A 27,862-nucleotide genomic window follows, 5' to 3' on the forward strand; every position below is an offset into this window, starting at 1 on the left:
AATAGACGCAGGTACTGGCCATATAACTCATGTGGATGTCACACACACGTCCTGCACACCACACTCCACAACCCACACCCAACCACCCCAGTCCCCAATCCTTCTGCTGCCAACCCATCTCGGCTGTCAAAAACAGTTTATAACGCCTGGAATTATGCCGCACATAAATCAAAATTGACGCGTATACAAATATCGTGACATGTGGGGTATGAAGCGGAACTACCAGCCCCCTTTCCCGGGCTCCTATTTCTGGCATATTGGTCTGCTAAAAGTGTGTAAAATTTATGCAGATTACCGAAATTGCTGGGAGCGCTACCTGATCAAAGTGGAAGATGGAGTGCAAAACTAAGATGTTGTTTTCGATTGGCAGGGAATAAATAACCTAGAAACCTGTCAGCAGCTACGGAGTATTGGGCCTCTAAGTCTATAGAACCCGCGTTTTATTACTACCCAAAGTCAAAGCAATTTATTTATGTATTTTTTATCGGGATAAACCAGAACCGCTTCACATGCTTGAAAAAACACCATACCAAACATTTATTTGGGAACACAAAGTTATTTTAATATAGTAGTACTTGCAGGATAATTTTATACCCGGAAACTATAAAAGCTAAGCTTGGCATGCAGCGTTAGTTTGTTACAGTGGGGTGCCACCCATATCCGGTAGGTGGCCTCTAAAATATTTGTTGCTTATATTTCTCTATTCCCCCTTTGCTCCCTTAAGCTGAGTAACGGGTATCTGATAGTCGAGCCACTCTAGTATAGCGTTCCTCCTTGTTTATATAACTACTTATCCCACCTTGTGTTAATAAACATTCTTGTTTATGAAAAGATATTATTAAAAATATTTACACCGAAAAATTAGTAATGAAAAAGCCACTGTTGTTTAAATAAGTGTACTATATTGAGTATTGATTTGGCGTCCTTAAGATGAGTTTTAAAATGAAAATTATTCTTTTAATAACAAAAGAAGACAAATTAAGGTGTTAAACATTTTTTTTATTCTATCCTTATTTCTTTACATTTTTAAAACATCTTATCATATATTAAACAAAAATGTATTAGGAAGGGCTTAACCGCTTTTTATTTTTTTGTCAACCCAATATAAAAAAAAATCAATAGTTAAATCTGAAAACAGATAATATAAAAGGTGATCAAAGCACACATATTTGTTCCCGAATTTGTTTTTAAAGGATTCATCACAGAAATCCGAACTTTATCCCTTTAAATCTCAAGCTAAGAGTAAATGAAAGAAATCGCCCTTAGGGTCAGAGAGCAGTCATTACAAGTTGGTGACAAATTTAGGAGACACATTTTGCAGGGATTTATGCGGAAAATTAAATATTTTTTCACGCCCTGTAAAAGCGCGGGAGGGGAGGGAAAGAACGTCCAAATAATTAGATAAACATTTAAGCTCGGCGAGGCAGCCAGCGAAAAGGAAAGAAAGTAAAACGAGGCGAAGTGACAAGGAGACGGACGCTGCGACAGACACATTATGTGGGATGTTCTGGGGGCGGGGATGGGGGAGGAGTACGTGACCATAACCATAACATGAACTGCTGCCACCGACCTCTGCCCCGCCCACCTCCGCCCCCGCTCTCTTTTTGCGGGCTCAAAGCGGAGAGACGACGACAAACAGGAAATATTTAACGTGCCAACAACAAAAGTGAAATATAAATAAAAATAATAATAATAATGGGCTGCAAAAGAAACGTAGGGAACGCGGCGAGAGTGAGAGCAGGAACGCTCTCTCCCGCTCTCACCCTCTCGAAAATGCCCTTTTTATGTTCCTCCATACAGGGAATACCGCGCTGAGAGAGAGCGCGCTCTCGCTGCTGGAAATTCTCGGCTGGTTTTCCCGTTGTTCCTGGCGAGGAAGCCAGGTTTTTAGGCCATTTTCTCTCCAACGTTCGAACGCGACGGACGCGCCTGCAGCAAGCGGACTGCAGCAGAACAGAACAGAATCGAAAAGATAAAGATACAGAGATACGGTTCGGCTTCTGATTCGGTTTCGGTGTCGGTGTCGTTGTCGGTTTAAGTGTGTGTTGGTGGGAATTTCTTCTGCTGCTGCTGCCGCCTCTTTTTTGGATATATGGATATTTATGCTTCGCGTGACCGACCGCCCGCCCGTTAAACAAAACTAAACGCCAGTGCGCTTGAGTGTGTGTGTGTGTGTGTGTCAGAGTGCGCTAGTGTGGATAATTAAGGCAACAAAACAACGAATACGAGAGTGCGAAATGCTTTAAGACCGAGATTAAAGTTGAAGGTCGGTCGGTGTTGCTGCCGTCGTTGTGGTACAGTGGAAAACGGATCCGGATCGCCTGGCCAGTGCGAACAGCCCGGGAACACGGATAGCTTGGACAGCAGCGCACAGCGTTAGCCTTAAACGTTAGTATACCGACGAAAGGCTGAAGTCGTTAAGCCAAAGAATACGAGAAAACGCCAGCAAAATAAAAGTAATCGTGCATTGCTCCCTCTCTGCTGCTGCGCATGTTTCTCTGCCGCAGTCGCCGCTGCCGCCTCGGTGCTGCCTGCATTTTTAGTTTCGCCCGACTATTACAGCATGCTTTACATTCCGTTTACATCACGTGTTAAATAACTGCTGGCTGTCACTGTCGCGGCGCTCAATGTGTGTGTGTGTGTGTGTAATTGTGTGTGCATTTGTTGTTGTTTGCCCAAGCAAATATGCAATGATTTTTGCGCCACCCACTCTCTTGGCCCCACAACCCCTCCCCCAGCCCTTCGTGAGTGTGTGTGTTGGATACACACCCCCACGTCCAGCCCACACACACACAAAGAAAACTTCTGGCGGAAGTGGAAGGCGCTTTCGATGTGTGCGTGTGTATCTAATGGGATTTTCTAATAAAATTTAAATTGTTGCCGCTCTTGCCGTGCGGCGTTCTATGAATTTAATATGACCCCTGTGTGTGGCTGTGTGTGCGTGTGAGTGTGAATAGGGGCCATAAAGCTTCGCTTATGGTTGGAAAATTAAATAGAGTGCATAATTTAGGCATCAACTTGGCGTTGAATGCATAATAAACTGCTGCAATTGAAAGGCTCCCTCTACCAAAGGACCACTGCATGAATATCGGATAACTTAAGCTTGTGCAAGGGAGAATTAAATCCTGGCAACATGCAGCCAAAGGGCCGACGGCAATCCAAAAGTGTCTGATTTAGTTGTTTCATGTGGAAATTCATTTTAATTAGCACTTATAACGATGTGCCAAAAATATAGGCTTACAACATGGCCATTTCATACTTGGATTCTGTAGTTTGTTGAATACACGGTACCAAAACTTAAGAAATTGTAAATGTTAAGGGTGTTCCATTGAATTTAAGAAACAATTGCTACTTTTACGAAAGCTTTGCAGTTAGTGAAATATGTTTAACTTAACCTAATCAGAGACATTTGCTTAGCAGTCTAGAACACAAAGGTTTTAAATCGTACCAAGTTTTTCTTTGGACAGGTGTTATGGTTTTCTGTAGTCAACACTCAAACTCTCAAAGCTAATGTAATATCTTTTATTTATTTAAGAATTCATTTGAACTTCCACATAAACGAATTAAATAGTTTAATACCTTTTTTTTTAAAGTGGGACGAATAATCTCGACCATGTTTTTTATAATATAACTCTTATATATAACTGCTTATACCTGCTTATATTTGCATTACAGATTTAAGTTCAATCTAAATTAGTACGGAAACAAGCCTTTTTTCTTAATTTCTTGATGATTCCAGGAACACAAATTTAAAATCATTTGCCCTCATTTTTTTTAAAGCAATTTGGTGTCAAAATACAATTACAATTTTATGTTTTTCCCGCTCTTGTCTTTACCTCCGAAACGAATTGTTTTCTGGGAAAAATCGCGCGCCAAATAAGAAATTTACGTTTATATCCGAAACAAATTAATTTCTTTACTCTTGGCTCCATTAATATCTTACATGAGTATTTGAGAGTTATGGCTCGATGTGAGTTAAATAATAATAATAAATAAATAAGGTTTTCCAAACTCATTACTTTATTTATTCAAACTTTGAAATCATTTTTGTAGTTCAAAGTGCAAAGCCGTAATAAAACCCTAGGTAAATAACACACAGAATTATGAAACAAAAAGTAAGAGTTTCTCTACTCCTGGTATGAGAACTCGGAGTTTATTTTCATTGAATTCCAAACAAAAATGGCCGCGTTCGTTTACCCCATATTAAAAATAACAAAAATGCAGGAGGAAGATGGACGCAGTTAACATCAATCCGCCGTAATAGGCTTATCACAAAAGCAGCTTGGTCGTCGTAATCTGTGGTATCTCCGGGGTAGGCAAACATAAAATATAAAGTGTTTCCATTTCATGTGTTTTTTTATTTTCTTTTATGTATATTCAGAACTGGTGGGTTGTAGATCTGATAATTCAGTAGGTAGGACGGCGCTGCCGATTACAAAAAGGTTCGAAAACCGTAGAAAGCCGACGGAGAACGTAAAACTTCGGACCCGAGAAAACCCAAGGCCCAAGTCTGGTTTTTGGGTCTGGAACCCAAGTTGAAACCATTACCTCTGTAGTTAACGATTCGTTCAACAAGCGAGGCAGGTGGGATGCCACTCCCACTGCCATGTTTTCCACCGAAAAGAAAATAAAGTATTTACAAATTCATAGCAATCACATTTATCCAACCATTAAAGAACTTCAACATGGCAGTGAGAGGAACACTAGCACGCTGCGTTTTCTTAATTCTATTAACACATAAATGGGATCAAATGCATGCACCAAAAGAAAACAGGTTGTTTTTAACTAAACTTGCATTTTCCGCTTATTCTGGTATGCGTATGTTCGAAATATTAAAATTTTTTCAAACCTGTTTCATTTCCGAAAGCTGTAAGATGCATTTTTAGATATAAATGTATTTACATATATGTTTTCAGAAGACTTTTTTTTGGTTTTGGAAATAGTTTTTTTTCTCAGCTAAATTTAAGAATGTCTAATTGGATTTTTCAAGTTTGATAAATAAAGCTTTGTTATTTTTGACTTATTTTTAGAAAGTCATTCATAACTACAATAAAAGAATTTTAAAATAAAACTCAACAATAATTGTCCTGAAGAAAAGTTATTTTAGGCTTTTAAAATAACAAAATAACTGTAAAAACTTGTATCTATGAAATGTATAACCGTTAGGGTGTCTGGTTGAAATACATCCTTAAAACATTTGTACAATTATAAAATGTCTATGAAAAGAACCATAAAATCAAAAATCAGATGGGGTTTCTATTCCATATCAAAACGGGATCTCGAATAGAAGAATACCCTTTTTGTGTAACCGGAGGATTTTTTGTATACTAGCCGTCCGTTCATCCCGTTTTGTTTCGTTTGCTCCCTCTCCCTTTCTCCGCGCGTACGTGTGTGTTTAACCGAAACCACACTCACACACACGCGACGTGGGCTACCTGAAACTGAAATTTTCCCGCATTAGATTGCGGCCCTTGCCTTCCATGCCTCTTCTTCCCACAGTTGTTGTTGTTGCTGCTGCTGTTATGTTGCACGCGGACAGACAATGGTAAAGAAAGATAGAGAGAGAGTGAAGGTGAGGGGAAGGGGAAATGTGGAATGGGTGAGAAGTGTGGACAAGGGGGAGGGGAGGCAGTTGCCTTTATTTTCTTCCTTTTCGGTCTGCCTCTTTCGTTTGCTCTTTCTTGCCTGTTGTGTTCTCCTGCTTTTTTTTTGTTTACTTTATGCTTTCGTTTATCGACCCGTTTTGTGTGAGTTTGGTTTGTGTGCTACATATGCGGGGTGCTCTCTCTCTCTCTCTCTCTCTTGCATTCTCTCAGTTATTCTCTTGCAACATAATTGTGAGATCCTTTTGCATAAAAGGATATTTTTAAATTTTAAAACCTTGGAATGTTTACTTATACGTAAAGTCATGATTATTAAGCACTTAACCACTTAGGAAATGTTAAGTGAACTGAATATTGCCAATTTCCCTTCTCTCCGCGCCCTACACTCGAATTCCAGTTTCGTATCTGCCTGCCTTTGAGTGCGGATTGTTTTGGGAAATTTATCAGCTGTTAGCGGCGCTGTTAGCGTTTGCAGAGCGCAGCCGATAGCTGGCGGCGCTGTCTAACACTGGCGTGGGAATAAACACAGTGAGTCGCCCGCCAACACTGCCAGGCAAATAAACAAAAAGGGGCGAAAAAAAGATAAAAAAGCGTGTAAAAAAAGACCAAAGCATAAACACAAACAAATTGAAGGAGCAGAGCAATGTAATTGCCGCGATGGTGAATTAAAATTAGCACTCGATCGTTCCCCGCCCAAGAGGCCGTCCCCCTGCCTTGGCCCGCGTCCAAAAGGTGTGGCTGTAACCACCGATTGTGTGCAGCCACAGTGGGGCCAGCCAAATCCCCTCGGAATATATCAGTTGTAGCCGTAGTGCCCAGCCGAAGATAACGCCCGTACTTATCACGCTCCCCCTTCTCCTTTTTGCAGCGGCGTTGCCACCTCACTGAGCTGCGCGGACTCCAGCACGGGCTCCAGTGAGGATGCGTCCGATCCCGGCTCCCCGTACAGTGCGCACTCGCAACTGAGCGACCTGCCACCATCGCCAGCCATCCAGCACCACCAACACCACAGTCATCTCAGCCAGCACAGCATGTCCAAGCCTACGACGCCCCAGCGCCACGGCAACCCCAACCTCCTGCCCACGCTCCAATGGCCATGGAACACCAGCCTGGGCAGCACCTCCACCGCCGTTCCCGCCGCCACGGCCAACAAGAACAAGCGAACGGCGACGGGATCGGGCGCGGGTGCCGGTGAACTGCCCAGCTCCTACGATGCCAGCAAACGACTGAAGGTTGCCGCCATGGAGGAGTCGCAGACCAAGATCACCGGCTTCTTCAAGTCGCAGATGAAGCCGTCGCCCAATGGCGGCAAGCTTTCGCCGCAGCCTGGACAGCAACAGCAGAGCAATCCGGCCAACACGCTGACCATGAGCACACCCGCCACCACCGCTTCGCTAAACAAGTACTTCAACATCCTCTCCCAGCTGAAGGAGCAGAAGGCCCAGCAGCAACAGCAGCAGCAACAACAACAACAACAACAACAGCAGCAGCAGCAGTCGGCCAAGGCCTTGCCCACATCCCCTCCAGCGATTCCGGTTGCTCCTGCGCCTCCCGCCCCGCCTGTGGTCACTCCCAGTTCCAGTTTGCCCGTGCCAGCGCTGAAAAAGATCGAGCGCAGCACCAAGCAGCCGGCCAAGATTGCGCAGGTGGCGCCCAATCTGCGCAAGACGCCCAGCAGTGGCTCCTCGGGCAGCTCTTCGTCGTCCTCGTCTAGCTCCTCCAATGGTTCGGGCACAGGCAAGTCACCAGCCAAGAAGCATGTGGCCATTGCCCCAAGGACGCCGGAGATGAAACAGCAGCAGCAGGGCAAGGCGGCCATGGTCTACCGACCGCCGGCAACGAGTCCCGCCCTAAAGCAAAAGCAGATCTCACCACCCGCCCCCATGACGGCCGCGGCACCCGCTCCAGCGCCAGCTCCAGCACCAGCACTCAATCCTTCCCCCGCTCCCGCCAATCCAACGCTCTACCAACTGCCCGTGCAGTTGCCCAATCTAGTCCAGCTTCCGCCCCAGCCTGCCCAGGCAGCTGCTGCCCAGTATTTCCTCAATGGAACTGTCTTCAAGCTGTTGCAACAGGTGACAACGGCCACGACGACGACGGCCACCACAGCCACCTCGGCGGCAGCCACGGCTGGCAATCCCTTTGGACTGCTTAATTTGGCCACGGCAGGCAATCCCTTTGGTCTGCCCAACGCCGCCAGCGGGCAGTTTCCCATTGAGGCCATTCCGGGAGCTGGAAGCATCCTGCATCATCAGCTGCTGCTTGCCAGGCAGAACAACATGAGTTTAAATGGTAAATATAATGATTTGTTTAGATAACATCATTTCAAACAGGGACATCGCAATATTCTGCATTCATATACACATTTTGCTTATGTTTGCTTATTTTCCTTACAGAAAACATGGCTTCCAATCCGTGCGGCAACATGAACTTCGTTAATCCACTCAACAACCAGCAAGTGGGACTCAAGGATAACAAACTATACATAGTTAACTCGGCCGAGTACCTCGGCTACTTGATGAGCTTGCAGATAGCTCTGAACAACCAACAGCATCAGCAACAGCAAATTATATCTGCCACACAGCCGCCACCGCTGGCGGCCACGAACAACAGCAATACGAACACTGCCACTGCCACTCAGCCGCCACCATTGGCAGCCACGAACCAGAGCAATTCGAACACTGCCAACAACAACTCGACTGCCAGCAACAGTAACAACCACAATGCCTCGAATAATCTAAGCAACATCAATAGCAACAACACTGCCATACAGCCTCAGCGAGCGATTGTGAAACCGCCGATGCACAGTTCCACGCAGCCGCCTCCGCTGGTAACCATTTCCGCTGCCGCCTCTTCGCCAGCAGCCAAACGGCCCCTTCCCGCCGCTAAGCCATACCAGAAGCGGCTGCCCACTAAGGGCCGAGTGGGAGCGGCGTCTATTATTGCCACGCCCACCACTCCGCCGCCTCTGGTGCCCACGTCGGCCACCAAGGAGCTGGGTCAGCTGCGAAAAAGCACGGGAAGCACGGGGCCGCCCGCCACATCAACACCTACCCCAACGCCTCCGCTGGTGAGCATCGCACCCTCGAAGCTGACGCCCACGTTAAGCGTGTCCAAGCAAGGACAGGCTACGATTAAGCTGGCCAACAGTGCGCCCGATCTCTTTGACCTGGTCAAAAACTCCAAGGTTGTGGCCAAGGTGTCGCAACCGCTAACGCCACTGCCCTTCAGCTCGCCAAGCAACAGTAGCAATGGAAGCCACTGCCTGCGATCCTCGCCGGCGCTGTCCAACTCAAACTCTTGCACCCTGTCGGCCTTCAGTAAGATCAAGGTGGAAACGTCGGAGTTGGCTTCCCAGACTGGCTCCACGGCCTCCTCATCTTTGCCTCCCGTATCACCAAAGCCACAGAGCTTCGCCGGGCAGCTGCCCAAGAGGGAACCGGAGTCGGAGGACGGAACGCTGAAGCACGATCTTTTGCCCGACTGCACCAACAGCAACTCAAACTCGAATTCGTGCAGCAGTAGCACCTATTCACACTCGGTCAGTTCGGCAGCTGATCTCTCGCTAGAGGCCTCTACGCCAGCGCCATCTCCTTCGCCCTCAGCATCGCCCTCCGGCTTGGGATCCCCATCGCCGGCGACCAGCAACATGAGCGGTAGCAGCCGTCGAGCAGCCAGCCAGACTGACATGCTCAGCGAGCTGGTTACTTCGTCATGCATCTCAAGCGGCGGCGATGACTGCTCCCAGGCCACTGACTCGCCTCCACCGACGACAATTCCCCTGCAGCTGGTGAAGAGCGAGGACTTGATCCCGCCGACCCCCACGGCCAGTGGCGGAAGCAGCAGCGGGAGTAGCAACTACGATGAGGAGGACGACAAGTCAGTGGCCTCGCTGGAGACTCATCAGACGCACAAGCGGCTGAGGGACCTGCCCACGCCGGAGTCGGGCATCGGCGGAAGCCTGAGCAACAGTGAGAGCAGCAACTCCATAGCAGATGCCATGTGAGTAGATTTAAGAGTTAAGCCTTTAACATAAAATAATCCCAACCATTTTTCCCTATTAGTTCCTCCAAATCCGCCTCTGTGGGACCACCTACCACTGCAGCGAGCAGTGCCTCCTCCTCCGCCTCCGACAGCAACTCACTGGCCAGCAATGCACCTTCTCCCGCCTCACCGGACGACAGTTCTGCTGTTCCGTCGCCCTCCTGTTCAACCTCCACCGCAGCCTACATTCCGCCCAGCACTGAGGTGGACATTGCGATGGTCGAGGCCACCAGCAAAAGTCTGCCGAAGAGCGCCATTTCGCCGATCCTCTCGCAGCCAAAGACCATCCGCTTCCCGGCGGGAGCAGGGGCAGGCGGAAAAGGCGGCAAGCGGCACGACGGCGTCTGCTACTGGGACAAGTGCAACAAGAAGCACGAGAGCAACTCGAAGCTGCTGGACCACATGCAGACGCACCACGTCAACACCCAGACTGGCCCCTTCGCCTGCCTCTGGGTGGGCTGCAAGGTGTACAACAAGGAGTCATGCTCGCGCCGCTGGCTGGAGCGTCACGTGCTCTCCCATGGTGGCTCCAAGCAGTTCAAGTGCATCGTCGAGGGCTGCGGCCTGCGGTTCGGCTCGCAAGTGAGTAGCAATATCCTATATTCTGTATGCAAACTCTAACATTATGAATGTTATTATTTTCTAGTTGGCGCTGCAAAAGCATGTGAACAACCACTTCAATGCCACGGACAATGCCAAGGAGAGCACGAGCAAGCGCACCTCAGATCCGCCCGTACCCAAACAGCTCCGCAAGAATGGCAAGAAGCTCAGATATCGCCGCCAGCCCTTCTCAGGTAAATAAAAACTGATCTTTAATATGATTTTACAAGGTACTAATTCGGTGTCATAACTTACAGCTCGCATGTTTGACTTCTTCGACACGGGCATCATGGAGGGGCTGCAGCACCGCCTGCGCCAGATTAGCACGCTCACGAACGGAGCCCAGGCCATCGAGTTCCAGGGTCAGTGCATGATGCGACGGCGCAACAGCCAGGGCGGCTACGAGTGCTTCGTACGCTGGTCCCCGCGCGAAATGTAAGTTTATCTGCACCTCAGTCTCTCGCCCAGATGTTTACCGTCCTTCTTTCCCAACAGCATTTCCGACGAGTGGCTGCCGGAGTGTTCGAATCGGACGCGCCAGCACACCAAGGTACTGCACATCAAGCAGATGAGGCCGGCCGAGAAGACGCGCGTGGACAGTCTGCTCAGCACGGCCTTCCGGTTGCGCTATGACTCCCAGCTATTCGCCGACCATTACAACGTCAATGAGCAGCAAGTGGGCGAGCTGAGCGGCAGCGACTGCGAGGAGGATGGCGATCAAGATGACGACGAGGAGGAGGGCGAGGAGGACGATGAGGAGGAGGAAGACGGCGGCAGCAGTTCGCGCAGTGCGAGCTGCGAGACGGTGTCCAGCTATCAGCAGGTGCTCAGCATAGCCAAGCTGCAAATGCAGCAGCGCCGCAAGCACCCGCGAAAACCACCCAAAGTTATGCCGTCGGCGAGGGAGCAGCTGGTTCCCACGGACGCCCTGGTGCCCATCTAGGGCCCTGGCAGATTTATAGTATTCCCTAAGTAATTAAACGACAAACGAGTAAACAGTGACAAGTAGACTAGTTAGTGTAAGTTACAACCTACGTGTGTATCCACTTATGTATAGAACTATCAGTACTCCCGCTTTGTTCATTTTTGTTCTGTTTGGTCTGCATAACCGGCCGTTTAGTTTGTTGACATCCCCATCCGTGGATCTTTGTACATATTTCGGGATGGAGGCAGGATTGAGAGTCAGGAGCATTTAGTGGCCACCTTACCGTAACCCACCCGCGCGTTCCAGCCAGTGCTGTTATGAACAAATGTCCTAAGTTCTAGATTTGTAGTTCTAATTTAGTTTATAGAGTGTACATTCAGTAGAGATTTATGTGGAGGTGCCCGACTGTACAAGACTTGTTTGAAAGCCAACTTATGTTGATCTATTTACCAATTTAAAGTTAAAATTCGTTTTCATTTTGTTGCTCCCCGTCGTATTGAATTCTACTCTTAGAAACTGGCCAAACTTACACTGAGAGCGAAAAACCACGCGCACAACTGAGCAGTTTAAGTTTAGGGATAGTTAAGTGAAAGTGGAAGAACACAAGACTTGAAGCATTTACCGCTACAAAATACGAGAAATATTTGTAAAACATTTTGTACTCAACTCGAACAGCAATGCAAACAGTTTTAAGCCTAAGTTAGACCCATGCCCAAGACGATTATCCATTAATTTAGTGCAAATCGAATTCGAATGCAACCTTCGCCAATCATCAGCGTCTCTAGTTCGGAATTAATGCCTAATGTAAATAGTATAATATTAACTAGTTTCGCTTTATACATACGTACATTAAAACTATTCATTTAGGACTTAGCCAAGGCAACCCAAGTAAAATACGCAAAATAAAGTTAAAGAAAATCCACAATCCCCAAGGAAAGTATAACAAAAGAAGAACCTACGTTTTTATTTTTTATTATCAGAAAAACTATTTCATTTTGTGTACATATCCGATTGGCAAAGCGCATGAGAAAGTCTATAATTTTGTATGCCAATGAATTTATTCGTGCTAAAAGTAAGTAAGTGTCGAATCAAGACCCGAAAAGCAAGAAAACAAGAGTACTCATCACTGCCAAAAATGTAATGAACAACCAGAAGACAGTTGTTAAGAACGACTGATTAATTTAGTGTGCGAAACGAGCGGAGCCAGAAGTAATCATTGAAAGCTACACTCCATGCCAGCTCGAGCACTCTCCCTTTGTTGCACAATAATGGCTCGCTAAGAGTCGAGTATATCAAATATATCTGTGTGTTGTCTTAAGTAGCTGTAGATGCGTCTCTGTGCCCCCCAAACTAGTCTAAGAACGAAAAGAAATATAAATGTACGTGTATCCATGAAAATCCAGAGAGGAGGCGGGGAAATCATAGACCACTGCCTATATACTTGATTTAAAGCAATACTCTTACGATAGTCGCCGATCAGCTTAGTTGGCTCTTCCATTCGGTTAGTCTTTCGATGCCTTTCGCCCGAGTTGTTCAACGTTCAACGCTTTGTACTGCTAACAATGAAGAATCTAAAACTAATGGTAATAAGTACCAAACAAGAATCCATGAGAAGCAAAGGGAAAATTTAAAAATAAAATAAAACTACCTCAAATTTTTGCAAGCATAAAACACACAAAAGAATTTTTCGAGACAAGTTTTCTAAAGCGAAGAGAGTACATATATAGGGCGGTTAACCCTAGGTCCGTAGCGCCGCAGATCCGAACAGGGCAGAGCCGAGAAACAAGGGAAGTATACACGATACACGAGTAGTACACACAGAAACGGAATCAGAATCAGAAACAAACAAGGGGAAATCGTAGGCTAATTCCATATTTTGCTAATATTGCGTACAGTCTGTAGGATAAGCAGCGATCCAGTCGGTCTAAGTTTACCTTTGCTTTCCTTTTCGATCGCGATAACCCAAATTTGCATTTGCCTTTAGCCCGGAGCTCAGTTTGAGTTTGTACATAGATTAGTTTATCGAGTACGAGATCTATAAATATTCAATATCATAACCATAATTTAAACATTACTACCGCTTTAATGAATTGCAGACAGAGATTAACTAAGAACCCATAATTATGGTAATTACCAGGCGAACATATACACACGTATACAGGAGAAGTATTTCTGAACATTCGGTTATTTCGAGGTATGTCCTAGTTGATTTCGGACTCAGTTCTGGCCAAGTCCAGGGCGGCAGCGCAGCCGCACCAGCAGCGATCTTGCTTCGAATGTAACTAATGTAATCAAAAGAATTATATACATATATATTATTGAACTCTATATACACGACATAGTATGTACAAGTGGACTCAAACAGATTCTGAACCGCAGAACATGTATCGCGCAGAGGAATGAAAAATATACGAAAACAAGTAATACGCTAGTTACGTAGTTTTATTTCGACCTTATCGGGTTCAGGGGACTGAACGGAGGCAGTGCTATATGTTTTTAGAGGAGATGGTTCTCCTCGGTGCTGGTGCACCTGTCGATATTGGAACAACAATGGGACCAATTGAATTATGTTCTGGGAACCTTCCTGCTCCTAATCTTTTCCATGGCTTGCATAAAGTACTTAACCGTGCCCACGTATTCCATATTAGTGGAATTCGAATCCGTAAATATTAAACTTAATTGGTAGAATCCATGGGGGAGCGGCGGAATAAGACTGGTGTCCAGATACCCGTCGCGGACTGTTATCCGGTCCTGTAGTTGGGAAAAATTGTAAGTTCAAAAACTGAAGAACAGCCGGGTCTTTCACAAATACCGAAAAGGGGCAGGAGTGGTTTAGATTGGTAAAACTCTTCATCACCTTCCACATAATGACGCCGTAAGGTATAAAGTCCCTTTTTTTAATCACCTCGCATAATTTAAAATTAACGTCAACTAGGAAAGGCTTATACTGATTACTATAGTCCTTCATGAACAACTGCATCCCAACCTAGAAAGAGAATTCACACCGGATTTTATGAAAAATGTCAGCATCGTCTTACAACTGGGTCCAGTAGGGGCATAATCAAGAAGCAATCCAGGTTAACCACAGCCATATTCCAATTGATCGCCTTAACATGGCATGAGATGTTACTAGCCCGAGTCTCATTGACTTCGCACTCGATTTTGGTAAGCTTGTAAGCCAGCTGAGCCTCCGACTTTTGGAATAATAAACGTTTTTAGTCCAATCCTAAACTGTGTTCAAAAGCTCACCATTTGGCAAAGAAAGCAGATGCCCAGAAACACCAGAGCCGCGAATGTCATTTTTCGAACTGAGCAAAATATGATTTTAATGCCTTTATTATAGCAAACCATTAAAACGATTTAAAGTATAATTGTCGCGTTTAGTAGAACGGCTGATGGCATTCTTACGACAGTTCTGGTCAACGCAAAAGCTAACTAATTGTTGTATCACGAGCAGTAAAAACGGATCGTCAAAGCAGAGAGAACGCTATTGTCGATGCCATCGACTATCAGATACCCGTTACTCAGCTAAGGGAAGTCCGAAGAAGATCTACATCCATATAATATGCAGCATAACGAATGTGTCCAAGATGGCACTCTTATTGTTTATAACTTTTTAAGGAACGGACCGATTTAAAACCATTGTATAGCATGTAAGTGGATATTGATAATCAAAACGAAATCGTGTTTTTTTATTTTTAAAATGTGGCTATAGTGTTATTAATATAAATCACATATATATATATATATATTGTACAATTGGAGGCAAACAGATTCTGAGAATCGAAGAACTCGTAACGCGCAGAGGAGTAAGAACTATAAAAAACAAATAATGTGCTAGTATCGTACTTTGTCCACCGGTCAATATTGGAATAACCACTGGATCATTCCAAATTTGCTCTGGGAACTTTCTTGCTTCTAATCTTTTCCATGGCTTGTGCATAGTACTTAATGGTGCCCACATAGGCTCCATTGGTAGAATTTAAATCCACGATTATTATACTGAGCTGGTAGAATCCTTGGGGGAGCGGTGGTATAAGATTGGTGTCCAGATACCCGTCGCGGAATCTTATTTGGCCCTGCAATTGGAAAAGTTGCAAGGACAATTACAATTACTCACGGAAATCGCGGTGTTTGAGAAATACCAAAAAGGGGCAGGAGTGGTTTACATTAGTAAAACGCTTCAACAACTTCCACGCTATGACGCCATAAGGTAAAAAGTTCCTTCTTCCAATCACTTCGCAAAGCTTGATATCAACGTCAACCAGGAAAGGCTTGTACTGGTTACTGTAGTCCTTCTGAAACAGCTGTATCCGAACCTAGAAAAACCGACCGTAAGAATTTATAAAAGAAAAATACGTATTGCCTTACAACTGGGTTCAGAACAGGCATGTTCAAGGAGCAATCCAGGTTGATCACAGCCATATTCCAATTGATCGGCTTAACGTGGCATGAGATGTTAGTAACCCGAGTCTGATTGCCCCGGCACTCCACTTTGGTAAGCTTGTAAACCAACTGAGGCTCCGTCTTGCAGGAAAAAAAAATATTTAGCGTTATCCCAAACCAATCTTAAAACCTCACCATTTGCCAAATAAAGCAACTGCCCAGAAATACCAGTAGCGCGGATCGCATGTTTGTAACTGATTTTAATGATTTTATTTTCGAAAAATCATAAAAACTTTTTATAATATGTATTAAAAGAGTATGGGTGATTAAAGGCCGCATTCAGCAGAACATAACTCGTGAAGTTTTAACGATAGTTCTGCCTAACGCACACGATTACTATCATGATAAGCAAAAAATAAGAATTAAAATAGTTTCATGTTAGGCTTAACTAACCAAGAGATAAATGTAATTTTTTATATATAAACTAGTTTCACTTATTTTTAAGGTTTTTTTATTATCTACAGTGAAATAATTGTAACGTTCTCATCATTTGGTTAAGTTGGATACCCTTAAAAGAATCTTGGATCTTACAGTTGAAAAGAGTGCCTCGGCTTTCAGATACTCGTTACACACTCCAACGATGCAAGCCGCACGTCAGCTACTGGACGATAGCGGTACTACTGAACATTATACCCTTCCAGAGGGCATAATGATTTCAGTCAGAAGTTTGCAACGCAGTGAAGGAGACGTTTCCGACCCCATAAAGCATATATATTCTTGATCAGCATCACTAGACGAGTCGATCAAGCCATGTCCGTTTGTCCGTAATTAGTTCAGAATTTCGAATTACATTTTATCGAAATCGGACGACTAGTCCTTCATATAGCTGTCATAGAAACGATCGAAAATTCTAATAAATTATAGCTTTGGGCCTTTTCGACATATTATCTTTTAATATTGGGAATATAATTTTTTATATTTTTAAGAATTTCGAATTCTATTTAATAACAATTGGACTACTCTAAAAGAATGAAATAAATCGGCTTGACGAAGATAACTTATTTTCTTGTTTTATTTAAAATAACTTGTCAATTTACCAGAATTTTTAAATTCAGTTTTTATACCCGTTACTCGTAGAGTAAAAGAATATACTAGATTCGTCGGAAAGTACGAAACAGATATATACTATTCAATCATTCAATTAAAACTCTTTCAAGACCAAAAGGGCCTCGAATGTTGTTGATTCATGCAGTTCTTCATTACACATTTTGAAAACACCTAAGAAGTGGGTGGAGTATTTCAAACTTTTACACAAATTTTTCTTTTACTAATCCTGTTCTAAGCTCTTAGTCACACAATGTTTAAGAATTTCAAATCTGTATCCCATTTTCAACTCTGCTGTGAGGTAGGTAACCTCGTAGACCTTCGTCCATTAAATTATACTTTGGGATGTTTTTTGCTTGTCATCTTCTCCATGGCTTGCATGAAGAACTTAAGGATGCCTACATAATCTTACACCCGTGACTGTTAAGTTGACTTGGTAGAGTCCTAGGGGAAACGGCGGGAGACTTGTGTCCAGATGTCCTCCATGCACAAATACAAGGCGAAATCACTCAAGAAAAACTACCCAAAAAGGGCAAAAGGGGTTGATACAGAAACGATTACATAATTTTTGTCAATCACATTGCATAATTTGATAAATACGTCAACTAGGAAAGGCTTGTACTGGATGCTTTAGAGTCCTTCCTAAAAAACTGCACTGGCTTCTGGAAACAAAAAGCTTTCACATCGAATATTATGACAGTTTAAGGATTTTCTAACAACTGGATTCAGTAACAGCTTAGTTAAGAGTCCATGTTTACCACAGTCATATTCCAATCGATCGGCTTATCATGATACAGGAAGTTTCTAACCCGAGTCTTATTGACTTGGCTCTTGATTTTTTTAAGATTGTAAACCGACGTATCCGACCTGGAAATAAAAAAGGTATTTAGATGTATTCCAAACTAATGTTCAGCAGAACGACGCCTATCTATAAAACACCCGCATGCACTTGAAATGTTTTTTAAATTTGTACGAAATCATATATTTAACCAAAAACATTTTTAAAATCGTACTATTTTTAATATTTTGAAGGACGTTATTTTTTGAAAATTTTTGTAAAATGATGATATTTCCGATCAATTTTTCAGTTACAAAACCAAACGAATTGTGGTATAAGAAAATATTCAAAAATTGTCATTTTTAATCGCCAACACAATGATACTATTATTTTTGCCACAGCTGTATATATGATTCGATACATTAGTAGAAATTAAAGTACTTAATTTGTATAAAATGTACAATTATTCAGGTTTATAATATAAACTGTGTATGTACAGTGTAGATTGTACAGTGTACTTGTATTAAAAAGCTGATTAGGTGGACTATCGTAGCAGATTTTAAATTTGTTTTAACTCATTTGAGACTTTAAAAATTGCGTTTAATACTGTTTTTAATTTCATAAAACTTGTCATTTAATAACTTTAAGGTTTATAATAACTAATCCGGTTTCAAACTAATAGTAATTCAATATTTTTGAGAATTAAAATGTTATAACACCCTGTCACTTCTTGGACCGCCGACCATTAATTTTATGCTCTGGGAAGTTTCTTGCTTTTTATCTGTTCCATGGCTTGTAAGAAGAATTTCATAGTCCCAACATACTCCTTATGCGTAGAATTTAAATCCGTGACTATCAAACTGAATTGGTAGAATCCTTTGGGAAAGGGCGGAAGGAGGCTGCTGTCCAGATACCCATCGCGGGCTGTAAGCTGGCCCTATAAATGGAAAAATTGTAGGGCTAATCACTCAAGGGAAAACGCGATGTGTCACGAATACCGAAAAAGGGCAGGAGTGGTTAACATTTGTAAAACGCTTGAACAACTTCCAAATGATGACGCCATAGGGTATGAAGTTCCTCTTTTCAATCACGTCGCACATTTTAAGGGAAACGTCTACTAGGAATGGCTTGTACTGGTTGCTGTAGTCCTTCATAAAAACCTGCACTCGAATCTGAAAGGCATTCAATTCTCCACGTAATGTTCCGTGAAAACTAATGTCACCATTGTCTTACAACTGGATTAAGTAAGGGCAAAAGCATGAAGCAATCCATGTTCACCACCGCCATATTCCAATTGACCGCCTTTACGTGGCAAGAGACGTTGCTAACTCGCGTCTGATTGACCTGGCACTCGATTTTGTTCAGCTTGTAAACCAACTGGGATTCCGTCTTTGCAAATAAAACCCTATGTAATTGGTTTTGTAGGCCAAACTAAGTTTAGTCTTACCAATTGCCAAACAAAGCAGCTGCTCAAAAACACCAGTACCCCGAATGGCATTTTTGTAACTGACAGCGATGGGAGTCCAATGATTTCGGCATTAAACGATCAATAAGCGATTTATAATATGTTTTTAACTCAGTATCAGAGATGCATATTTGTGTTTGTAACACCTATTAATTTACCAAATACCAAGTATGAAATTGTATTGTAAGTTGAGTTTGGGAGAACCCAGGAGCAGATGAATACCCGTAAAACAGAAACAAGAAATGGTAGAACGCTTTTTGGCCGGTCTCCCACCTAAAGGGAGTGCGAGTGAGATGGTGACATGCGTGCAAAAATTTGCTGTTATCGAGACTGCGTCGTTTCCTTAATGATCTAATAACTTTTTAATGTGAGGTTCGGTTTAAGCATTTTTTAACCTGTATGTGTTGAACATTACTTTATTTTCAGTTTTAGAAAACTTAAAAAATTTGGCTAATCCCAACTTTTTTGCTTTTTATTCGACTCGCATAGTCATCCTGATCAAGAATATACGTATGCACTTTATAGGGTCGTAAAAGCGTCCTTCTATATGGTACATAAAGTACTGTTCGACGAATCTACTCCAACTTGTACTCTACAAATAACAGGTATAAGTATATGTTGTTGATTCATCAATACATTAATAGTTGTTGGACTATAAATGCAGACTAAGTAATGTAGGTGCGCAGCACTTGGGATTAAGTCGGCTGGATTCAATCCTGAACAGTCGTTGTGATTTTTACATAGCCCACCCATTCAAAGTGCTTCTTTTTTGGAAATTAGAAATTACAATTTATTTCATACAATGTCTGTTGTAGATGGTTGTTGCTTGCTTTATATGTTCTTCGAATACACAGTTACAGCTTCTCAAACCTCACCCTCGGCTACATGCATAGGCCGGGATGGTGATTTCGGGTGCACGCAACTTAAACAAATAACAATAGGAATTCGCGACACAATTTGGATTGCGGGCACAAGTTGTGTATCTGCAGTTGTCTTTTGTGCTTTTCTGTTGTGGTGGTCGGGAGGCGCGCGCATCCGGAGCGACCCAGGCTCCGGGAAGACGGCGCCACTGCCAGGTTGAGCTCCTCCGCATTCTCAGCATCACGAATGCATCGGCGTCCAACGGGCGATGGAATGTGCCACCTTCTCGGGTCGGGATCGTTCCGCTTGTCGGGCCTCCCTCACAAATTGATGTTGTTATTTGTCTAATGCTACTGCTATACATGTGGATCTGGTGTTGTTGGGTTCGGTTTTGATGTTGCTGCTTATAACTTCTAATTTGTTGGGATTTTACAATTTTTTTTGTTGGATTTTTGTAGTAGATGTCGTGTTGCTAATGCGGTTGTTGTTTTGGTTGTTGGTATGAGTTTCATTTGCAACATTCGTCTACGCTTTTTTGGGTTCTGCTTGCACGACTTTTGTTATTGGTATTCTTGTTGGTTGGTTTATAATTTTGCTACTACAATTTCTTGTTTAATATTTTATACATAATATATATTTTATATATATAATATTTTCTTTACTATACAATAACAGCGGAAAAATTGTGTGTTGTGGTTGTTGTTGTTTTGCAGTATTTTGTTTGTCGCACTACATTCATTCACTTGATTTGTTTTGTTTCGTACGTTTTATAACAACTTTCTCATGTTAATATGTATAATTGTTTATGATTTCTTGTTCTTGTTTAAATATATATATATATTTTGTATATATTATGTATATCAATACCGTAATTGTTTTGTATTACCATCTTTTCTTATCACAAAAAATCATAATTATATATATAATTTATTATTATTAATTTTTAATATATTATTCTTAGAATTGAACAATAATTAAAAATAAACATAGGACTTAGTTACATTTTGTATGTGTGTGTGTGTGTGTGTGTGTGTTGGTTTTTCGCGTGTGTGTGTGTGTGAATGATTGCATGTAGTTGGTTTTTTCGCAGCTGACATTGAAGTATTGCCAAGCGTCCGCTTTTCCCGCCCAGCCGTCCGTCCGGCAACAACTCTCCAGCTCCCGCTGTACTAAGCTTCCACCCCAGACCCCCTTTCCAGGGGGCGGAGTGCGCCCAAACAGCGGTGCGCGACGGAGAGCGGTACGATGTCACGCCGGATGGCAACGGGCGGGGAGGATTGATGTTGTTTCTGCTTGCTTGTTTGTTTGTTGTTTTGGCCCTTTCGCTAAATTTGTTGATCTGATTTTGTTGTTGCAGCCACACGTCAGGCTCAATGCAAATGTACAAAGTTTCTTCTGACAATTGTTGTTGGTTGTTGATTTCTTTACAATTTTTTCTTTTCTTTTTGTTTAACGAACTTTACATATACACTAAACATTATTTAATAATAATAATGGAAAAAACAAATAACAAAGAGCACACAAAATTGTGGAGCGCAAAAATAATAAGTAAAAGAGAAGGATTTCTTGATATAGCAAAAATCATAATTATTACAACTTTATGAACTTAACTGCAAATTGTTTTCCTCATGTTTAAGACTGAATTTGAACGGAAAATAACTAAGCTAAACCACGCGCCAGCAAATCGAGGTGAACTGGGGAGCAACAGGTGCCAATTGGCGGTCATCAGTGCATGGCGGAATCCTGCAGCCCGGCAGGACTGGTTTCGGTTGCTCTTCCTATGTACAAACGGCCCTCGCCCGGGCTGCCCCGCACACGCACTGCTCGAGTTGATGTTGCATGTTGCTCGATAGCCGGTTGACACAACTTTACCTGCTCCCCTTGAAGCTGCTGCTGCTGTTGGTGTTGCGGCCGCTGCTGCTGTTTGGTGTTTGTGATTGCTGGGCGCCGTTTGTCTATTTGTTGTTGTGTGTTTGCATTGATTGATTTATTTCGTGTACAGGTAAATGGCCACAATCAAGCCGTAGAGACCCAACACTTCGGCGAAGATGAGAATCAGGATCATGCCGACGAACAGTCTGGGCTGCTGTGCTGTGCCACGGACACCAGCGTCTCCCACGATGCCGATCGCAAAACCGGCTGCCAGGCCAGAGAAGCCCACCGCCAGACCGGCTCCCAAGTGGATGAAGCCCCTGAAGATGGGCACATAGTGATAATAACTTGAATCGATGGCGGGGGAGTGAGTTATACGGATAGTTACCTGTATAGTGAGTACTTTGAGGGCTCTTCCAGCGAGCCGGCAATGAGCACAGCCACCACCAGACCGTAAATGGCAATGATACCCGCCATGACCACAGGAATGATGGATTTCATGATCAGTTCAGGACGCATCACTGACATGGCAGCAATACCGGTACCAGACTTAGCAGTGCCATAAGCAGCGCCCAGAGCTACGGGGGAGATTCAAAAAAGAGCATAGTTAGTTGGTGTTATGTTACTTTTGCCAACCCTCCTGATTTGGAACATTTTTAGGTGGCAGGTGTACAAGGCAGAGGTTCTGAATATCTAATATGTCAATTTATAATATAAGAATACATAATACATCACTAAGTAATATATCAATGTATTATATATTAATATGCAATAGTAGCTTGGAAGAACTTTTTTAATGAGACGCCATATAAGTGATATTTAGAGTAAAACATTTCGTTAAAATGGCCCAAATTATACATTCAATTAAAACTGATCTCATTAAGTAGTAATAGCTACCATTTCATGGCATTATATAACTCACTGTAGGCCCCAGCATTTTAGCAATGGCCAACCGAATAAGTTTGGCTATCACTTGCTCCAACTCTCGCCGCGGGCGTAGCAGTTAGCAGTCACATGATCGCCCGCAACTGACGTTGTTGGGGGGAGAAACCCCGAAGTCCCCACCCTCAAGAGTGCGACTCATCGCCCAGAGTTGGCTTTCTGCGGAGAGCAATAAAAACTGGATTCTCTCCCGAGCTCCGACATTCCGCTCTTTCGAACAGTCAGGCAAATACTGATAAGGCCGAGCTAAGGTTTACACAACAGGTATCATATCCCACGGGCCAGGTGGATCAGATCGCTGGTACAATCCGGTGGCGAGAGATTCTATGCCAGTGTACACTGTTCACATATTTTGTGTATTGACGGGGCATTAATTGAAGTACAAAACCAGTTTCAAATGACGGTCAATGGCTCGTTCGTGTGTTTGCGAGCGGGCTGATAAATCGAATTAAGCCGCACGCACACCACAATCCAAACCGACAACCAACACTCGGCGATACGGGTGTATTCAGAGCTGACGGAGCGGGAGAGCAGATACGAGTATGCCCCATGTCATGTGATGCCATGTTAATTACTTTTTTTCCACCCCGAACCAAGATATGACTGGTATTCAATTCAGTCAAACCGAATGGCTGGCAATCTTCATGAATAATAATTTCTTCAACTTACGAGCAGCTTTGCCTCTGCTCTCCACTCTCTACGTCACTGAACAGGAAAGCGCTGGTGGAAATGGTAATGAAAAAACCAGAATGAACTTGAATCGGCAATTCGTTATATCTGTTATAGCCACACGAGATATCTACGCGTCTAGCACAAGCACACCGAAGCTATGAGGTCGAGGCTGTCGTCACAAAAGCACATACATCCCCCAAAAAAAAGGAAAAATCGAATCGAACACCAAGTACAGAAATAATACTGTGCCCCGCATTGCGTGCGATGGCATTAGCATGGGCTAGCACTCATTGAGGAGCAATTAGGGCAAAGACGAGGGCACTTGGGCTATTGACCCACCTATCCATCACTTTTCTGCGGTGCTTTCACCACGTGGTGCATCCAAATGTATGCACTACAGAAAGTACTACTACATTATCATTTGTGGGTCACATATCACAGAAAATCTACTATATTATCGTTTCTGGGTCAGATATCAAGAGTTTCAACATAATAAAAGCAAGTTCCTTCAGCGAATTTACTAGTTAATAAGGGTAGAATCTGAAAATGATTTCAACTCTTCCCCTATCTCGATAACGAGGCTGATTTGTTGTCTGTGTATGCGAAAGTCATGCGTGCAGCTGGCAGGTGGGCCAGTGTGTACACACCACAACAGTGTCTGTATCTTTATCTGTGTGTCGCTTTGGCATTGAAGTTGTTCAGCTGTATTGGCGCCGCATTCAAACTCACGAATAATATCGCAAACCGCTTGGCATTGACTTGTTGTTTGCCTTAACTGCTCCTTCGGCTGCTGCCATGCATTCTAAATAACCCCTCACGCACACCAGAACATGGCCTTTATCAAGCGACAGACGGCATCGCAGACGTTTCTGGGGGCGTTGAAATAAATAATAAAAGAAAGATCAGGGAATCGGCAGCGGCACAGCATTCGTAGATAATTATAAAATGGGGGAGATAGCCAGAGAAGGCTGGCAAAACACAGCATCAAGTGAAGACAAGGCAAAAGCAAATTGAAGGCGTCACAGATGAGTGAGCGGAGAGCCGAACGAAGGAAAATGGAGGCGAGTCTTGGACGAACCAGGTTATTTGCAGTCAAAAAGAAATGCTCGACGGGCCAATTATTGCTGCAGGTGTCTGTTTGCTTTTGCAATCTCTCCTGCACGGGAGAGGAATTCAAACGGAAACGGGAAGCGGGAAGATAAGATAAGCTAGGGCCCGTAGACTCCCATTCCAGGCTGTACCACTGAAACAGGGTGCCCCAAGTTGGGTTCAGTCGTTCATTGATTAAAATGCAATACAATTGAAAGTCGTTCGCTCTCACTCACACAGCAGCAGGCCAGTTATTCTATTCAAGTCTGTGTGAGCTTGGGCCACAGTCGTTATTTCAACTTGCGGGGATTTTCCAAATATCAGAGGCATTTGTCACGTGTGGCTGGCAATTATGCGTTAGCATAACCATTTTTACATAATTTACGAGGCTACTACCATGCTCCCTACCATATGTATATCTACTACTATTTCGGCTACTGCGTTTGCGCAGGCGAAATTAGCAGTGTGTGTGTGCGTGCTCAAGTGTGCTGAGGAGCCTGCTGCTGCTGCTGAATGTCATTGTGTGAAGGATTTTCGTGGCAACTCGGGTATTTTTAGCCAGGATGTGGGCCAGCATTCCAAGTGGCGGCAAGTGCTGATAAAGCGCAGCCCAACGCACCGCCCATTGTTCTCAGTGCAGTGAGTCAGTGTGTCTGTCATCGAAAATAAAAAATAACTGCAGTTGCCAGCTGAAAGCGAGTGGCAGAGCGGGAGAGAAAAGTAACTGAAACTCTCTTTCATGTTCCCCCAACCTCATGTGATCGTGAAGCGGCGTTGCCAGATCGGCAGCGGCACAGTTACTGTTGATAAAAGCTGGAAATTGATTTATGCTATTGACTCAAATTGCATAAGCAGTTTCAAGTCAGATAACTCCGTACTTGTCGAGCGATGATAATGGGCCAAGTAAACAAGGCGGAAGCCGCCTTCCACTTCTTGACTGTCAAAACACAGTGGTGGGGTTGTGGGTGGGGGGTCAGGCGCAAATCACAAGACAAGTTACAAGGCATGACATAAGGATTGCGTCACAAATGGGTCGAAATTAGTGGAAGCGGTGTGGGCAGCCTAAACTTGGCTCTCGTAAACGGCAGCGCGTGCTCGCAGCTATTCCCATGAAATGCCTCAGGTTGGTCTTGCGACACTAGCTATCTTATCTTGGCCAAGTAAATTGGCAAATAAGCCACTTATCAGCAGGCTAACAGCGAATGAGTGGCCATGATAAGCCGCCTCTGGAAAAGATCGTCAGCTAGCCATGTGATGTGCGCTGGAACCCCAATTGAACATGCAGCAAACGATTTGGGCATGTGATTACCAAAGCCGAACAAAAGATCATTCTTATTGGGTCATAAGTTGTCGGTTAATTGGGTTTGGAAAGGGAGCGGTAGGGAAATGTTGTACATTAACATGACTTTTATAGGGCTTCCGTTTTTTTTTTGCATGTGACTTTTGCATAAAAGGGGTCATAAGAAGTCAAGTGATTCGGTTTAGAAAAGGATTTTGAAGCCCGGATTATATCTTCCATTATAAGGCTTCTGCTCTACTGTTTGCCCATGCTCTAACCAATAAGATGAAAAAACTTCAGTATGGCAACACTCCTCGGTCTTGTGACTGCTGTGGGAAAGGGAAAGCGCGCTTCATAAACTTCACCAAAAACAGTAACTGTTCTCGCACTCATATACACGCGCTCAATGCCATCTAGTGCGAGAGTGCGCAGCGCTCGGGAGAGAAAGAAAGAGCGCTGTGCTCGCCTGTGTGAGTGTATGAGTAATGCCGTTTTTAGCATGCTGAAAAGGCGAAATTTCTTTTTCCCACTTCGCCACTGCGAAATAAGCGCAATTAAAATTGCTAATTCTACAAGTTGTAAGAAAAGGGGGAGATTTTTCGTTTCAAAGGCGAGTTTGCCAATCCGAAAACGAGTTCGATTTTCTGCTGGTCACGCGCACACAAGCGAGCAAATTCCCTCTTTGTGTGCGTTAGTCCCGTGTCCGTACACCAGTTGTCTACACTTGCCGCTATTTCGCGTAACTACCACCTACAACGGAGCCCCACACCTACACGCTGGTTCCCCGCCCTTCCCATTCCTCATCCTCATCCTCCTCCTCTTCCTCTTCCACCTTTCACGCCACAAAATGTTCGATTTTTCACGGCATGGGCATGGCATCCTTAGCCTGAATCCCGACTCGGAATCCTTTTCCGGTTTGAACTTACCCGAGAAGATGATGGCGGAGGCGGCGCCCATAACTCCGAAGAAGGGGCCATAGATGGGGTTGTCGCTGCTCACTTCAGAAGACATTTTGCTTTGTTTGTTGTGTGTTTTAGGCTACAAATGATCGAAAAATCGAGATTTTAATTCGTTTCGCTGATTGCACTGTGGTTTTTTTCTATTTGTTTCTGTTCGGCGTTTTGCACGGCTGAATATGTTATGCGCGCTCGTTATATGTATGCGTTGCTTCGAGTCGAAACAAAGTATTTTTATTATATGTACAATATATGTGCTATATACGTGGGTATTTTACGCTGCTCTGCGACCAATGCTGCTGCGACGACGAACGAATTGCGAGTGGCCGCTCGCGAAGTCAACTTAAATATACTTTATAAAAGCGAGAGGCCGAGAGAGAGCGCCGAACGCAGCGAGTGCGAGTGGAGTGGCCAAAGACCAGAACTGGGAGAGAGTCGCACGAGGCAAGAGAGCGGGCGAGAGGCACTCGTTGGTTTATTGAATTTTGCTTCTTCGGCGCGAGTGTGTGTGCATGTCATGTGGCTGTGTGCGTAAGAGAGTGAGCGCATGACAGAAGGGGCTCACATGAACGAAAAGTAAGTCCAATTGGCAATGACAACGGTCTGGAAAATTACACATGCACACACAATCACATGGAAGCAGCTGAAAACTTCATTTTTTCGTCTTTTGCAAAGGTAAAACTTTGCCTTTTCGCTTTGGAATCCTTCTGTCTCCGCTAAGAGTTCGGCCTGCGCGCAAAACGCACACCCACAAGCGAGCTCCCATTGCCATTGGCCGTGCGAGTGGCTGCCTGTGTGTGTGTGTATGTCGTGGCAGAAAATATTGTACAATTTTTTTTCCTTTTCGCTGGTTAAACTATGTTTGAATTGAAGTTGTTGCAGCAGCATGACTTGTCGCAGGCCCGAAAACTTTTCCGCAGGGCTGGCCTGCTCACATGACCGCCTATCTTTTGACTTTGCCTTTTCACTCACGTGATTAGAAATCTAATTAAAAGCAATTCGCTGCTCTGTGGCTGGCCTCTTCGGGTTACTGCTGGCTGCTGCTTAAAAGCGCGGATCGGATACTGAACGCCAACGAGTTATTTAGCTTTGCTTTTATAAACTTTAGTCACGGGGGCGGATTGGTGCGATATTTGGACCAGCGTTGCCACCTCGACAGGGTCAAAACGGGCTAGGACCGTTCGCACTTCGAGGGAATACCAACAAAAATACCGCTTTCATACTAATCGTAAAACAGGAAGCCGGCAATAAAATGATAAACCCACCTGTATAAAATAAAAAAAAAA

General features: G+C 43.9%; 5 protein-coding genes across 12 annotated transcripts in view; 1 reads left to right on the forward strand and 4 right to left on the reverse strand.

The window, feature by feature from the left end:
• The window catches only part of LOC108030114 (zinc finger protein jing), a 128,902-nt gene extending 115,299 nt beyond the window's left edge, over window positions 1-13,603 (forward strand). For 2 of the 6 annotated variants that reach the window (XM_050888280.1, XM_017102810.3), the window contains 6 exons: window positions 6,472-7,895; window positions 8,000-9,605; window positions 9,668-10,229; window positions 10,294-10,441; window positions 10,505-10,682; window positions 10,743-13,603. In XM_050888280.1, the coding sequence (XP_050744237.1) occupies window positions 6,472-7,895; window positions 8,000-9,605; window positions 9,668-10,229; window positions 10,294-10,441; window positions 10,505-10,682; window positions 10,743-11,190 (4,366 nt within the window). In that variant the 3' untranslated portion in view covers window positions 11,191-13,603. Of the gene's footprint in view, window positions 1-1,914; window positions 2,389-6,119; window positions 6,264-6,471; window positions 7,896-7,999; window positions 9,606-9,667; window positions 10,230-10,293; window positions 10,442-10,504; window positions 10,683-10,742 lie in introns of those variants that run through there. The other 4 variants (XR_006367704.2, XM_017102811.3, XM_017102812.3 and 1 more) reach the window with 4 other exon arrangements.
• Window positions 13,604-13,737: 134 nt separating this feature from the next.
• On the reverse strand, window positions 13,738-14,472 carry LOC108029885 (uncharacterized). The gene is made up of 4 exons (XM_017102376.1): window positions 14,422-14,472; window positions 14,211-14,366; window positions 13,985-14,158; window positions 13,738-13,923 (listed from the first exon to the last, which is right to left on the reverse strand). Exons 1-4 carry the CDS (start codon window positions 14,470-14,472, stop codon window positions 13,738-13,740), a joined length of 567 nt encoding a protein of 188 aa, XP_016957865.1.
• A 415-nt stretch (window positions 14,473-14,887) lies between these two features.
• On the reverse strand, window positions 14,888-15,804 carry LOC108030007 (uncharacterized). The gene is made up of 4 exons (XM_050887624.1): window positions 15,754-15,804; window positions 15,544-15,699; window positions 15,318-15,491; window positions 14,888-15,251 (listed from the first exon to the last, which is right to left on the reverse strand). Exons 1-4 carry the CDS (start codon window positions 15,802-15,804, stop codon window positions 15,057-15,059), a joined length of 576 nt encoding a protein of 191 aa, XP_050743581.1. The 3' UTR covers window positions 14,888-15,056.
• A 2,013-nt stretch (window positions 15,805-17,817) lies between these two features.
• On the reverse strand, window positions 17,818-19,533 carry LOC108029971 (uncharacterized). Its single transcript, XM_017102477.3, has 4 exons — window positions 18,888-19,533; window positions 18,674-18,829; window positions 18,439-18,612; window positions 17,818-18,377 (listed from the first exon to the last, which is right to left on the reverse strand). The coding sequence occupies exons 1-4, from the start codon at window positions 18,936-18,938 to the stop codon at window positions 18,192-18,194; spliced, it is 567 nt and encodes a 188-aa protein (XP_016957966.1). The 5' UTR covers window positions 18,939-19,533; the 3' UTR covers window positions 17,818-18,191.
• A 134-nt stretch (window positions 19,534-19,667) lies between these two features.
• LOC108030164 (V-type proton ATPase 16 kDa proteolipid subunit c) lies at window positions 19,668-27,715 on the reverse strand. Of its 3 annotated transcripts, none has more exons than XM_017102893.3 (4): window positions 27,549-27,715; window positions 26,547-26,658; window positions 22,027-22,216; window positions 19,668-21,958 (listed from the first exon to the last, which is right to left on the reverse strand). In XM_017102893.3, the coding sequence occupies exons 2-4, from the start codon at window positions 26,629-26,631 to the stop codon at window positions 21,754-21,756; spliced, it is 480 nt and encodes a 159-aa protein (XP_016958382.1). In that variant the 5' UTR covers window positions 26,632-26,658; window positions 27,549-27,715; the 3' UTR covers window positions 19,668-21,753. The 3 variants fall into 3 exon arrangements, with proteins under 3 accessions (XP_016958382.1, XP_016958383.1, XP_016958384.1); XM_017102894.3 differs by lacking the exon at window positions 27,549-27,715 and adding an exon at window positions 26,842-26,963; XM_017102895.3 differs by lacking the exon at window positions 27,549-27,715 and adding an exon at window positions 26,824-26,842.
• Window positions 27,716-27,862: the final 147 nt, after the last annotated feature.

Source organism: Drosophila biarmipes, chromosome 2R, assembly GCF_025231255.1.
Source record: "Drosophila biarmipes strain raj3 chromosome 2R, RU_DBia_V1.1, whole genome shotgun sequence".
Taxonomy (NCBI): Eukaryota; Metazoa; Arthropoda; class Insecta; order Diptera; family Drosophilidae; genus Drosophila; species Drosophila biarmipes.